At 53.5% G+C, this 13,200-nt stretch overlaps 1 protein-coding gene across 1 annotated transcript; it reads right to left on the bottom strand.

Moving 5' to 3' along the window:
• Positions 1-3,107: 3,107 nt before the first annotated feature.
• Positions 3,108-10,261, bottom strand: CUNH17orf99 (chromosome unknown C17orf99 homolog). The gene is made up of 5 exons (XM_055592569.1): positions 10,225-10,261; positions 9,374-9,406; positions 5,778-6,065; positions 3,248-3,517; positions 3,108-3,118 (listed from the first exon to the last, which is right to left on the bottom strand). The coding sequence occupies exons 1-5, from the start codon at positions 10,259-10,261 to the stop codon at positions 3,108-3,110; spliced, it is 639 nt and encodes a 212-aa protein (XP_055448544.1).
• Between the last annotated feature and the right edge of the window lie 2,939 nt (positions 10,262-13,200).

The raw sequence follows: 13,200 nt of genomic DNA, 5'->3' as shown, positions 1-13,200 counted from the left end.
GCCTCCTTGGCGGCCCCCCCTTACAGGAACACAGTGCCCCGATGAAGATCATCTCCCGGAAGCTCTCCAGACACCCGCATCCCACCAATCCTCCCCTCATTCTGCTCCAGACCAAAGGACTGGGACACGAGTTCTTGCCTAGTGCGCCCGAGGTCCCGGACGCCAGCCTCTGGGCTCTAGTAGTAAATAAGTACGGCCCCACCATACTCCTCTCTCTCTGAAGCACAGCCTAGGAAGGGGTAAAGGACCAAGCCCTTTACCCGCTGTTCCTGGACCTGAGGGGCAGAGTCCAAGGACTTCTCGAGATAGCAAGATAATGCACCACAAAGCACCTGATGGTTATCTCAGGAGCAGAAGGAGGGCAGGAGAAGGAGTTCAAGGCCAGCCTGAGCTATCTGAGATCCTGTCTCAACACACACACACAACACACAGAGAAGTGTAATTTTAAAAATGAAAACAAGATCATTAGTTCATAGACCCCAGCACCCCAACCCCCCCCCCCCGGCCCAAAACTAATATCTAGAAAGGGAATCAGCAATGAGCGTAAAGAGAATGACTCTGAAGGGGTTGTGTCAACCCAGGGGCCACACGCTGACTGTCAAGAGGCCTCGGACACCCTGGCACGGACAATACCCATGTGTTTCAGAGGCAGATGTGGCTGTTGGGTGGAGGGGCCTGAGAAGTGACCAGGCAAGACACAACATGGAGTCAGGACAAGGCGGCATTACCGTAGTCACCTCAGTGGGTAGGGAGGTGGGTAATGAGGACAGAGTCACCTCAGTAATGGGGGCCGGGGGTGGACAGTAAGGCAGTTGAGGCAGAAACTTTGCCCAGGAGAGAGACAGAGTAGGCCAAGAGGCTCTGGGCCTTTTAACTGCCTATCTGCACACTTGCCCAGACAGTGACAAGCTGTTGGTGGGTGGGCACAGGGCTGCTCCTTCCTTTCTACCTTCTAAAACCTGCACACGCAACGCCGTGAGTGTTTGATGAGGGAGTCGAGACTGGCAGGGCTCTCCCACACCTCCTCCCCTCCTTTCTCTTTCATCTGTTTTTTCTACACAGAAACCCTGTCTCGAAAAACAAACAACCCCCATGTGTTTCATTACGTTTATTTAATTGTTCTGATCCTGGGGTGGCTGAGGGAGGCACAGGGCACGGCACAGGTGGTGAAGAGGACACCCTGTAAGAGTGGTGGCCTCCCTTCACAATGGGGGTCCCTGGGATTGAACTCCAGCTCTAAGACTTGGCAGCAAACACCTTCACTCATCTTACAGACCCCTTTTTAGGTTTTTGTTTTATTTTATTTTGAGACAGGGTCTCACTATGTAGCCTGGCTGTCCTGGAACTCACTGTATAGACCAGGCTGGCCTCAAACTCACAGGGGTCCTCCTGCTTCTATCTCCCAAGTGCTGGAATCAAAGGTGTGTGCCATCACATCTAGCTAGAGAGATGGCTGCACTTCCACAGGGCTGGGGTTTGATTCCCAGCACCCACACGGCAGCTCACAACTGTGTGTAATTCCAGTTTCAGGGAATCTGACACATAGACATACATGCAGGCAGAACACCAGTGTATATAAAATAAAAATAAATAACTTATTTTTTTTTTTCAGGACAGGGTTTCTCTTTGTAGCCGTGGCTGTCCTAGACTCACTTTGTAGACCAGGCTGACCTGGAACTCACAGAGATCCGCCTGCCTTTGCCTCCCGAGTGCTGGGATTACAGGCGAGCGCCATAGTGCCTGGCTTAGCAGCTCAATTTTTATTTTTATGTATGTATTTGTTTAACTCTTTGAGACCAGACTCATGTACTAAGACTGACCCAGAACTCCTGCTGACCCTCCTGCTGCACCTCCTTGGGTCTGGGATTATAGGTATGAGCCACCCCACACAGAAACCTGTTACTGTTGCCAGATTGTTGATGACCCCACTTCTTCAGTTATGCAACCCCATATGGGGTCGTGACCAGAAGTTTAAGAAGCTGGGCCCACTGCATCAAAGAGCAGGCACACCCACTCAGTTACTCATATTTTTTTCTTGTTGCAAGAGCCTCTCACTAACAGCCACTCATCCATCAGGAATCCCCCACACAATACAATTTTATTCCCTTGGGCCCCATTCACACTAATGCTCTAGACTTCTGGACCCCTTTTGGAGTGTACTACTTTTGGTACCCCAATCTGCTCCCCCTCTTTCTACCCCCACCCCCCAGGTTCCCTTTTGCTCCATTGGCGGGTTCTTGAATAGGGCAGGAAGGCAACCCCACGGTTCTGTCTTCCGGTCACAACCTGATGACAAGAGAGTTGACAGTCCAGGTCAGGCAGACTCAGCCAAGCGCATCAATAAGCTCACTCACCCAGCTAAATGCACTGACTCACCTAGAGGCCACTCACTGCTCCCTGGTTACATGGTCAGCAGGAGCTAGGCCGCTGGACCCGTTTTATAGAGGAAAACAATGAGTCTCAGAGAGGTCGGGTGCTCTCCCATGAGTCTGGCCTCTGGAGAATGAACCATAAGGTCCAGCAGGCACCAAGCTGAGATGGTCAAGGAGACAGAAGCGGCCACCACCCAAAGGCCACAAGTGTGTGCATAGGCATCTGCGGTGCCTGGAGCCCGACCACACGAAGGCCCTGGCTACTGTGCAGGTCAGAGGCTTGGGAGAGGAGGACCTGGGAGGCCTCAGCTCTGCAGAAAGACTCCCAGTGGGACTGCCGTGACCTCCTGGCCCACCCTGGAGGCCCCATGAGACCCATAGGGAAATCCCCCACCAGGTGTCACCTGGGAGGCATGGTTGGGGTGGGGGTGGGGTGAAGAACTTGCTAGAGCCTGCAGGCCTTCGGCTTTAATAAGCAGCTTCAAGTGGGGCCCTTGTCGTACCCTGATGGCAACCCAGCCTCACAAGACTAACCTGCTGTTCCCACTCAGGGAACACTCAGGGCACTGGCTGCTTACAGAGGTGGTCAGCCGCTCGCCCACAGCAAACCCCCATGGCTTACCTGGCCGAGCTCAGCATCCCAGAGCTAATGACTGCAATGGAGACAAGGCTACCAGCCAGGATGCAGGTGGCTGCCAGGGGCAGCTTCTCTGTGTGTGTGTTAAGGAGGCTGGGTCAGGCTTCTGCTGGGCAAGGGGCAAGAAAGGCCTGCGGCAGCCCTTGGGCCTGTTCTGCACTGGGCAGGGGCCTGGTTCTGCTGTTCCCCGCCCTTACGGCCTCCCTAGACAAGGCTGTAGACCCCACTCCAAGCTCACCTGGGAGCAGCAGGACGCGGGCGCTGCTATCGACACTGATGCTGTTGGCAGCTTCGCAGTGGAACCAGCCCGAGGTCTGGGACAGCAGGACGGAGAAGTTGGCAGGTTTCCCATGGACCGGCCTTTGCTGGGCGTGGACATGCCCGTCATCCCCCACCAGGCGGTAGGTGATGGGCGGACTGCCTGAGGGTGCCACGCAGGAGAACGCCACAGTGGGGCCTGAGTCACCATGGTACAGGATGTAGTCAGTCTGCAGCTGAGACACAGGCTCTGGCAGGCGCAAAAGGGTAGCATAGGTGTGATGGGAAAGCTTTTCACAGTCCTGAGAAGTTCTCCCCCTTAGCTTGTGGGGTGGGGTTGGCGCACACCTTTAAGCCCAGCGCACGGAAGGCAGAGACAGGCATATCACTGAGTTCCAGGACAGGCAGGATACACAGAGAAACCCTATCTTCAAAAACAAAAACAAAAATTCTCCTCCTTATATGTCAAAGGAACCCGAAGACTTAGTTGTGACTGCCTCCTCCTCCCCCAGGCAGCCTGCCGGAGTGCCTTCCGCACATGCCTAGGCTTCCAGAGTGCTTGTAGTACACACTATACAATTTTATCTTCACGATGCATTTAAAGAAATTCTTTTGCTGTTGCTGCTGCTTTTGAAACAGGGTCTCTCTACATGGCTCTGGCTGTCCTTGAACTCACTATGTAGACCAGGCTGGCCTTGATCACAGAGATCTGCCTGCCTCTGCCTCCTGAGTGCTGGGATTGAAGGCATGCACCTGGCACTGTTGAGTAATTTTTAAAGTTGTTTTGGAGTAACCTCTTGTGGGGACCAGTTCTAAAAATAAAGATGGAGTCACAAGAGCTAAGTCCCACATCACCAAGTAACACTGAGCAGTTTATCTGAGAAGACAGAGAGAGCGGTCAGCTTTCCCAGGCAGCTTGCTTTCCGTTTAAGTTCCTAAATAGTGAGCTGACAGGACATGGCAAAAAGTGCCTGAAATCCTAGCTCTCAAGGCTCTGGGGCAGAAAATAACAAATAAATGAATGAATATATAAATCCAGGAGCTGGAGAGATGACTCAGCCGTTAAGGGTGCTTACTGCAGCCAGGCAGTGGTGGCGCACCCCTTTAATTCCAGCGCTCAGGAGGCAGAGGTAGGTGGGTCTCTGAGTTCAAGGACAGGCTGGTCTACACAGAGAAACCCTGTCTCAAAGAAACAAAGCAGAACAAAACAATAAAGTACTTGCTGTCTCGAGGAGCCCCAGTTTGGTTCTCAGAACCCACTTGGCGGCTGAGAGTGGTTTATAACTCCAGTCCCATGGGCTCTGATGTTCACATCCGGCCTCCACGGCACTGCACATATGTGCTGCACAGACAAACAGGCAAAACACTCATACACATAAAGTAAAAATCAGTCTTGAAGCTAGGCTAGCTGTGCAGCACAGTGATTAGGTGCTCGCCTGGCCCGACACACCTCCAGCTCAGGGATCAAGGGCGAGCGCTATAAAGCAGGATGGCAGTGTTAGCTCTTGGTGTAAGGAAACTCCTTCAGGACAAGAGCTGACTCTTAGAAGAATCAGGGTGCTGGAGTTTCAGCCAGACGATCTGAGCACCCCTCCTGACTGGCAGCTAGCTGTCCTCTGCCTGGTCTCCACCTCACTGGTGCAGACCACAACCTCCCACAAGCCTTGCTAAGCACCCGGGGTGGCCCCGTTATCATCTTGCTTCACACGCAAAGCAACTGAGGCCCAGATGTTGAGAGACCTGTCCACAACCACACAGCCAGCTCGTGCAGCGACCCCAGCCTTCCAGCTGCTGGGCCTCAGACCCTGTGCGGGTTTTTGTTTGTTTTTGTTTTTCTGAGACAGGGTTTCTCTGTGTAGGCCTGGCTGTCCTGGAACTCACTTTTGTAGACCAGGCTGCCCTCGAACTCAGAGATCTACCTCCTCCACTTCCCAAGTGCTGAAATTAAAGGTGTGCGCCACAACCGCAGGCCCTGCGTGCCCTCTTTTAGGCTCTCTAAAAAACCCCTTGGTGTTTTTAAGGGGTAGGCATGCTGGACCCACAGAGGCTAGCAACACTTTCTTGTTCCTAGTAACAAGGGAGTGGCAGCTGGGGCAGAAAGGGAAGAAAGAAAGGTCTGGAGTGGGTAGTGTGAGGTGGAACCAGATGTGGCCACTTGCAGGTTGTCAAGCAAGGCCCTCAACCTCAAGAGAACTTCAGTTTCCACGGTGACAGTGGAGGACCTGATAGAGAGCCTCCCTGGGGTTGTGGACGAGATAGACAACAGCAGGGCCTTGATTACCAGCCCCACGTCAGGCTGCACTGTGCCTTCTGGCTCCTGCCTGGAGACTGTCCTCGGTCACCATAGCACAGCCATCTGCCTTCTGTCGCCACTTTGCTGCCTTCTTCTTCTCTCTCCTCTAATGTCCCCATCTCCAAGTCCACCATTCCTTCCCCCAGACCCTCCATTGACCTACATCCCACCCACCTCACCAGCCAGCACCCCACCCCCACCCCCAGCCCATACTCACTGGCCCACAGCTCCCAGTACATCTGTAGCCTGGTGCTGGGCCCGTAGGTGCCCAAGGTCGAGGCTGCCTGGCAGGAGTAGGTGAGCAGGTCTGGGTTGGGCTTAAGTGTGATGTTGATGTTGAAGGAGGCTGGCTTGTGGTCACTCACAACCCTTCTCCTCACCAGGACACCTTGGCTGGCCATGAGAGAGTAAGTGACGGGCCGGGGCGCCTCGGGGATGTCACAGGTTATAAGCACGTGACGGCTCTGGGGATAAACGTCCAGCACTTTGTAGGCTATGGTGATGTCTGGGAGGCGAGCCAGCCAGGGAAAGAGAGAAATGAGATGGATCAGACACCTCAGGGAAACTCAGGCTTAACAGTCCCGCAAAAAAGTTAATAACTGGAACTCCACAGAAGGCTCGGTGCTCAAGAGCAGCACTTCCAGAGGGCTTGGGGTTTGGTTCTTGTCTAGTCAGCTCACAAATGCCTGCAGCTGCAGGTCTCAGGGGCTGACAAGCTCTCCTGGCCTCAGGGTGATTCACATAAGCCCATGCAGATACATACACATGTAAACAAATAAAAACTTGAAATTAGTGTAAACTTAGGGGCTGAGGGTATGTTTCAGTGCTTGAATATCAGGCTAACAATCCTAAGACCCTGGGTTCTCTCTTCAGCACCATAAAAGGGGTGGGTGGGTAAAAGAATTAGTGAGGACTCAGCTGTTGTACCCCTAGACACATCCCAACAAACTCAAAGACAGACTCAGACTCGGGCAGACCCATTACTCATGTGCCAAAGCTGACAAGAGGTGGAAATGGCTTCAGACCCCTTGACCCTTGGCCAAGATCTATGCAAGGAACATGGTCTGGTTAAGGACCAGGAAGGGTCTGGAGGTATCATGCCCCAGCAGAGCCTGTGCCTGCCGAGTGCTTGAGTTCCAGGGAGGTCAAAAGAAGAAATGAGCCCCTCACATGCTCCAGCTCCACAGTGACAAGACTCCACTTCCAAGAGGCCAGACCTGAGGGAAACTGCTGGATAAGAACACTTTTGTCTGCTTTGTCTGGTTTGGAGGGGTTGGGGGTGGCTCAGTGGTTAAGGACGCTTGCTGCTCCCGCAGAGGGCCAGAGCTGGGTTGCTAGCACTCCCACCAGCCAGCCTCTACCTGCCTTTAAGTCTAGTTCCAGGGGATCCAATTCCTCTTCTAGCCCTCTCGGGCATGCCTACACAAGTGACACTCACTTGCAAAGATGCAGGGCACGTATACACAAAAAACTGAAAATGAGAAAAATAAATCTTTAAAAAATAATAGCAGGGGGACTAGGCTGCGGGGAAGTAGCTGGAGAGCAGGCTCAGCAGTCAACAGAACTTGTCGCTCAGAGTCATACAGTGGCCTGTAACTTCCAGAGGAAGTACACCGGTGGACCCTGTGTGCGTGTGCGTGGTACACAGACACACACAGACACACACACCAGGCATGGTGGTGCACACCTTTAATCTCAGCCTCTGGGAGGCAGATCTTTATGAGTGTAAGGCTAGTCTGGTCTACATAGTTCCAGGAAACCCTGACTCAAAGAGGAGGAGGAGGAGATAGAGAAGGAAATAATTTACATCCCAGAGTGTACACGCTGCCCTTGCTCTACCGGGCCACCTGGAAACTGTACCGACCATGGTCAGAAAAAGCCTGTGGAGGAGGAGCTGCAGGCTGTCACAGACGTTTCCTGGGAGTCCCCAGCCATCAACCGCTACACACACCTTCTTTCAGATCCTTATTCCCATGTTCCCCTCAGGGGAACTTTGTGTCTGCTGGCATTGCTGCTAGGACTAAGGCCAGAGATCCCACACCCCACAGCAGGGATCCTGTGAGCCCAAGAGCAATCCCTTCGAGCTGCCTGCCCCCAACAAAGCCTGCCTCTTCCATGGCTTTTGGTAAACATCATTAAGTGAGGGGATTTTTTTTTTTTTTTTAATCAAGCTAGATTTTCAGTTTGAGATTCTGGACCTAATGACAGTGTCTGACAGGAGTTCTGGCAGCTTAATCTTTGGGGACAACAGATCTCATCAGGGTACAAAGAAGGTGTCGGGATGGACTCTGCCTCCCTGGGAGAATGAGTTCAAGCCCAAACTGTGGTTACATGTCTTTTTGTTTCCCTCCTTCCTTCATGAAGGGCGAAGAGCTTGGCTTGTACAAGTGAAAAGCCAGCCAAGCCCTCTCATGTCCATTTCGGTGGCTGGGAATAAAGGCATGAGAAAGTATGGTTTGCTTCCATAGGAGAAAATAAGAAAGGTCTCTCTCCACAGTGAGCCTGCTGCAGTGATAGCTGCTGCGGTGTTATTGTTGGTTGGTTGACTGGGTTTCATTTTTTTGAGACAGGGTTTCTCTGTGTAGCCCCTCTGGCTATCCTGCAACCCACTGTGTAGCCCAGGCTGGTCTGGAACTCACAGAGATCCTCCAGCCTCTGCCTTCTGAGTGCTGAGACTGACAAAGGTGTGCAACCAGACTGACACCCCCTCCCTCTGTTTAAAGACAGGGTCTCACTGTAGCCCAGGCTAGGCTCCACCTTGCTGAGGATGACCTTGCACCTTCCATCACCCACAGATGCTCTTAATTCTAACAGCCTGGAGCCCTTATTCCCTCTTTCCGAAGGGGAGGCTGGGTTTTCTTTTTGAACCTGGTTTTAGCCTGAGGAGTCCCAGAACAGTGCTAACAACCAAACATCTGCCAAGAGGATTTGTGAGGGAGAAAGAGATCAGCCAGCTTTCCAGAAGCTTCCCTCAGCAGGACCCCATCAGCAGAGCTGAGCAGAGGCCATGGGTTGAGGGCGCAGGAAGGCAGGACTGCTTCTGCCCAGGTACTTTCCTGAGACCCAGCCACCAGCTCTCTTTTTAGCTGTGACACTAATAAACTTTTTCTTTTTTTACAGAAAATGAGGAAATGGTAGTTTGGTCTGTGCCTCATCCGAGCGAGAGCTGTGTCAGCGCCACCCTGAACCCTCCCTTAAGCAGAACAGAAGGGGACGCCCGCCCAGGCAGGGACGCAGGTGGAAGACTAGACAGAGCTGCCGGCCTCCACCAGGCATCTCTCTCTCTCTCTCTCTCTTTCTCTCTTGCTCTCTCTCTCTCTCTCTCTCACACACACACACACACACACAGAGAGAGAGAAAGAGTGAACACTCACTCTCAGCTGCTTCCAGAGCAAAGCAGCTTAGTCTCTAAGTTCCCTGAAGATCCTGGCTCCCTCACCACCCTCCTCCTCTCCTGAGGCCTCCCCACAACCATAAGCGCACACTAGAACCCCCTCACCTTCTCTGGATCCCACCCATCAGGCACAGCTGTGGGGCTTGGAGCAGGTGCCTTCTGCTCCCCATGAGGACCTGGGCCCTGTGACCAGAACAAAGCTGAGAATTCCTCCCCACACCCTCCAAACTCCTTTCTCCATGTGCCCTAGAGGCCCCAGAACGGTCCCATCAAGCCCTGCAGAGGTGGAGGCTGGAATTACCCATCTGGGTCCTCACCCTCAATAACCTCTTTCCAGCCAAGGCACGTGCCACAGGTGCGCAGCTCCGGGTGAGGCGTCCCCAGCTGGACCCTTTCCCTGCAGCATGGGGGCTACTCACCTTCTGTCTGCTCCTCTGAGAAGCCACAGGCAGCTGTAGAAGAGGAGAGGGGTGAGGGAGGCTGGAGAGAGGAGGGAGACGGCCCAGACACTTCCTGCGCAGGCTGATGCCTCATGTGAGGCGGCAGGGACCAGTCAGCTCTCTCCTGCACTCAAGGCTGGCTTTGAATTCACTATGTACCTGAGGGTGGCCTGGGACTCCTGATCTTCCTGTCTCCACTTCCTGAGTGCTGAGATCATCTGCGTGTACCATCAGCCCAGTTTAGTCTCTTTTGCAGTCTCACCTTTGGAATGCCCACTAGAGTTCGTGGGAATCGGGGCTGGGGAGATGGCTCAGTGAGGAAAGCGCAGACCGAGGACCTAGGTTTAAGGTCCCAGTATCCACCAAAAATGCTGGGCATGTGCATGTTTTAACTCCAGTGTTGGGGGAGCAGGGTAGAGAAAGGTGAATTTCTGGGGCTCACTGGCTAGCTGAAACAGCAAGCGTCAGGCTAGTGAGAGCCTTTGCCTCAGAAAACGTGAGGAAGTGATTGAGGAGGACACTGGACCTTAATGTCTGGCTTCCATTTACATCCACATTGGCACACTCACACACTCACACTATATACACACACACACACACACATACACACACCCCAGTGGAATCATTAAATGGCAGATGATACCGCAACAAGGTCATATGTGCACAGGCTGAAGCGTCGACATATTGCTCAGAGCCTCCCACATTCTCCCTCTCTCCCTCTGGCTTCCAGACTGTCACACCTTGGGTTTCTCTGCCCTGGACTCTCTAACACTCCTCTGCCTGAGCTTGCTTCCTCTGGGCCCTCCCCATGATCTCTGGAGGAGACTCACCCAGAACAGCCAGGAAGAGCAGCTGAAGAAGTCCCATGCTTCCGTGAACTGACGCTGTACCGGGCCTCTGGCTCAGGCTGCTGAAAGCTTCCTAGCCTGGTCTCTCCACCCTAAGGCCCCTGGATGCTCCTTGGGTGGCTGTCTGCAGCTAGAAGATAACTTGAAGGTTGTGGCTATCCAGGGGGGCCCCGTACCCTGGAGGGCTGGCTTGGGGATGTCTGTGCCCTCCCCCTGTAGGGAGTAAGGTTGTGCCTGCTGAGTTTGGGACAGGGGATTACCCTGGGCATCTGGGCGGGTCTAATGGCAACACAAGTGCTTTCTTCGTCAGGGTGACTAGGGGGGTCAGTGGGTTTCCGCAAAGGGGCAGGGAGGAGAGGCCCTTGGGTCCACATCATCAGGTATCTACCATAGCTGCTGCGTTGCTTGTCTCCACGTTAGACCTCAGGCAGGATGAGGCTCTCCGTCACCTGACAGTGTGAAGCCCTGTGTCCGAGTCTTGTCCTTAAAGGAGTCTAGAGAAGGGCAAGTCCGTCCACTAAGGACCTGGACCCAGTCTAACCTGGACAAAGCATAGTTGGCCATGCCACCAACAGTGGTGTGGCCTGGGCAGTGCAGGCCCTTCCAACCCTAGGGCTGGACCCACAGGGCCTGAGGGACACAGAGAGTCAAGGAAGCAGGTGAGATGGGTACTAGAACATGCTACCCCTTGGGAGGCCAAGCATATCTGCCCACCGGTGTGGCTGGACTTCTGCGGAGCAGCCTGTGGCTTTCTGAGCTGGCTTAGTGACTGCTCAGGAAGCACCCACTCAGGCAGTTTCTTCACAGCTGAGGTCCCCTGCTGCCAGGTCACAGCTCCATAGAGCCTGCCTGGCAAATATACCAAACCCCTGGCCCAGCCCTGCCCTCTAGGAAGGCCACCCAAGGCTGGTCCCCTCTTGCCATTCTTGGGGGATCTACAGAAGCTTGACATGCCCACCTCTGTGAGTTTCTCCAATTGGAACTGTGGGAAGGGGAGAGCAGTTTGACTAAAGTCCCCACAAAATTCCTTTTCTTCAAAAAATTTTTTTATATTTAAAATTTTGTATTTTACAAACAGGTGTCTGTGCCTGAGTACATACGTGTCCACCACGTGTGTACCCCTGTGTGTACCCCATGGCAATCAGAAAAAGGTGTTGGATCCCCTGGCACTGGAGCTACAGGTGGTTGTGAGCCAACATGTGAGTGCTGGGAACTGATCCGGGTCCTCTGCCAGCGCTCTGCAGGAGCTCTTGCTGGCTGCGCCCGCCATCTCTCCACCCCTTATTTATTTACTGTTGAGACAGGTTCTCACTAATGTGGCCTTGGGCTAGCCAGGCAGACACATCATTTCCGGTAGCGCCCGTCATCTAAGCCCTGGGCCATGCGGCAGAGATTGCCTCAGCCACCTCTTTCCAGCGGCTGCCCAACCCTTCTCAGACGCTGCCTGCCAATCCCTGCCCATGCCCTTTCTCCTGAGCCCCCCTCCCTTGTCTTCTGGTTGGAGGCAGCAGCAGGTCTCAAGTCCCGGGCCTGCCCCTCCCGCCCCTCCCGCTTGGGTCTTTTGAGCACACCTTTAGAATTTCTCGTTCAGGTTTATGGTAATGTTATTTTTAGGTAATTTTTATTTTATTTTTTTGTTTGTTTGAGGCAGGGTCTCACTTTGTAGGTTGTCCTGGAATCCACTAAATGGACCAGGCCTGAATTTGAACCTACAGAGGCCCACCTACCTGCCTCCAGAGTACTGAGATTAAAGGGGAATGCCACCAATGCCTGGCCATTTTTTGGATACATTTGATAAAATTCTACCCTGTGCCCTGGCTGGCCTGTAACTCACTATGTAGACCAGGCTAGCCTCAAAATTATGGCTATCCTGCTGCCTCTGCCTCCTGAGGAATGGGGTTCCATGCATGTGCCACTGTGCTGTGCAGTTTTTGAGATAAGGTCTTGCTGTGTAGTCTAGGCTGACCTCAACCTCATAATCCTCCTGCCTCAGCTTCCCCAAGTGTTTGACTAACAGGTGTGAGCCATCAGCCTTGTTGGAAAAAAAAAAAGACCATAAATGAAGAGCCACAAATGGACCAAGAAGACAGCACTCTTGCTGGCCCTTAGAGCCCATGATTTAGAAGAGCGGGCTGAGGGATCTGTGTCCAGCCTGGTCCCAGGCGACTGTGCAGCTGCAGCTGCTGCCCTAAAAGCTGCTCATCTTCCCCTGCACGGTTTGTGCTTTGTGACCTTCCTCTACCTGAGCACCCACGCCTGCCTGTGCCCCTCCGACTCTCGTTGCCCCAGGGACAGGACCCTGCACCCCTGCCCTGCCCTGCCCCATGTGGCCCGAGGAGTAGGGTCACCTCCTACTACACGTCTCAAAGCGTGGACCTGCACATGCCGCCGAAACCCTGGCATTTAGAAGCGTTTAAGGGGTATGTGATTACAGGTGGGAGGGAGAGGTCATGTGATGGACAGACAAGCGAGGCAAGGTCAGCCACAGGAGGGCCTGAACTGGCCAGGTCTTCAGACTCCAGCCTCCCTGACAGAAATCCAGGCAGGCGCTGCAGGCTGGGGCGAAGTGGAGGCAGGAGGAGCAGGACCTCCTGGCCAGCACTGGCTCCATTTCCGAGAGCCCCAAGCATCTCTTGGGGTTCTCCCCGACCCCCTGTAGCAGTTCAAAACCTAGCTGCTTGCATCTGCATGCTTTAAAATGTCCCCAGGGAACCTGGAGCATGATTTTAACCCCAGCACTTGGGAGGCAGAGGCAGGAGGATCTCTGTGAGCTTGAGGCCAGCCTGATGTGCATAGTGAGCCCAGGACAGTCAGGGATATACAGGGAGACTCTTTTGTCTTGAATCAGACAACAAAAAACCCAAAACACCAACCAAAATCCCGAAACAAAAACTGTCCCCACGCCTGGCTATATCTGGATCAGTCAGTAGGCTCTGTTAGCTTCTGAACTTTATAGCA

Source organism: Psammomys obesus, unplaced genomic scaffold, assembly GCF_907164565.1.
Source record: "Psammomys obesus unplaced genomic scaffold, mPsaObe1.curated_primary_1811, whole genome shotgun sequence".
NCBI classification, from domain to species: domain Eukaryota; kingdom Metazoa; phylum Chordata; class Mammalia; order Rodentia; family Muridae; genus Psammomys; species Psammomys obesus.
The sequence above is the reverse complement of the archived record's forward strand: the minus strand, read 5'-3'. Positions and strand labels throughout refer to the sequence as shown.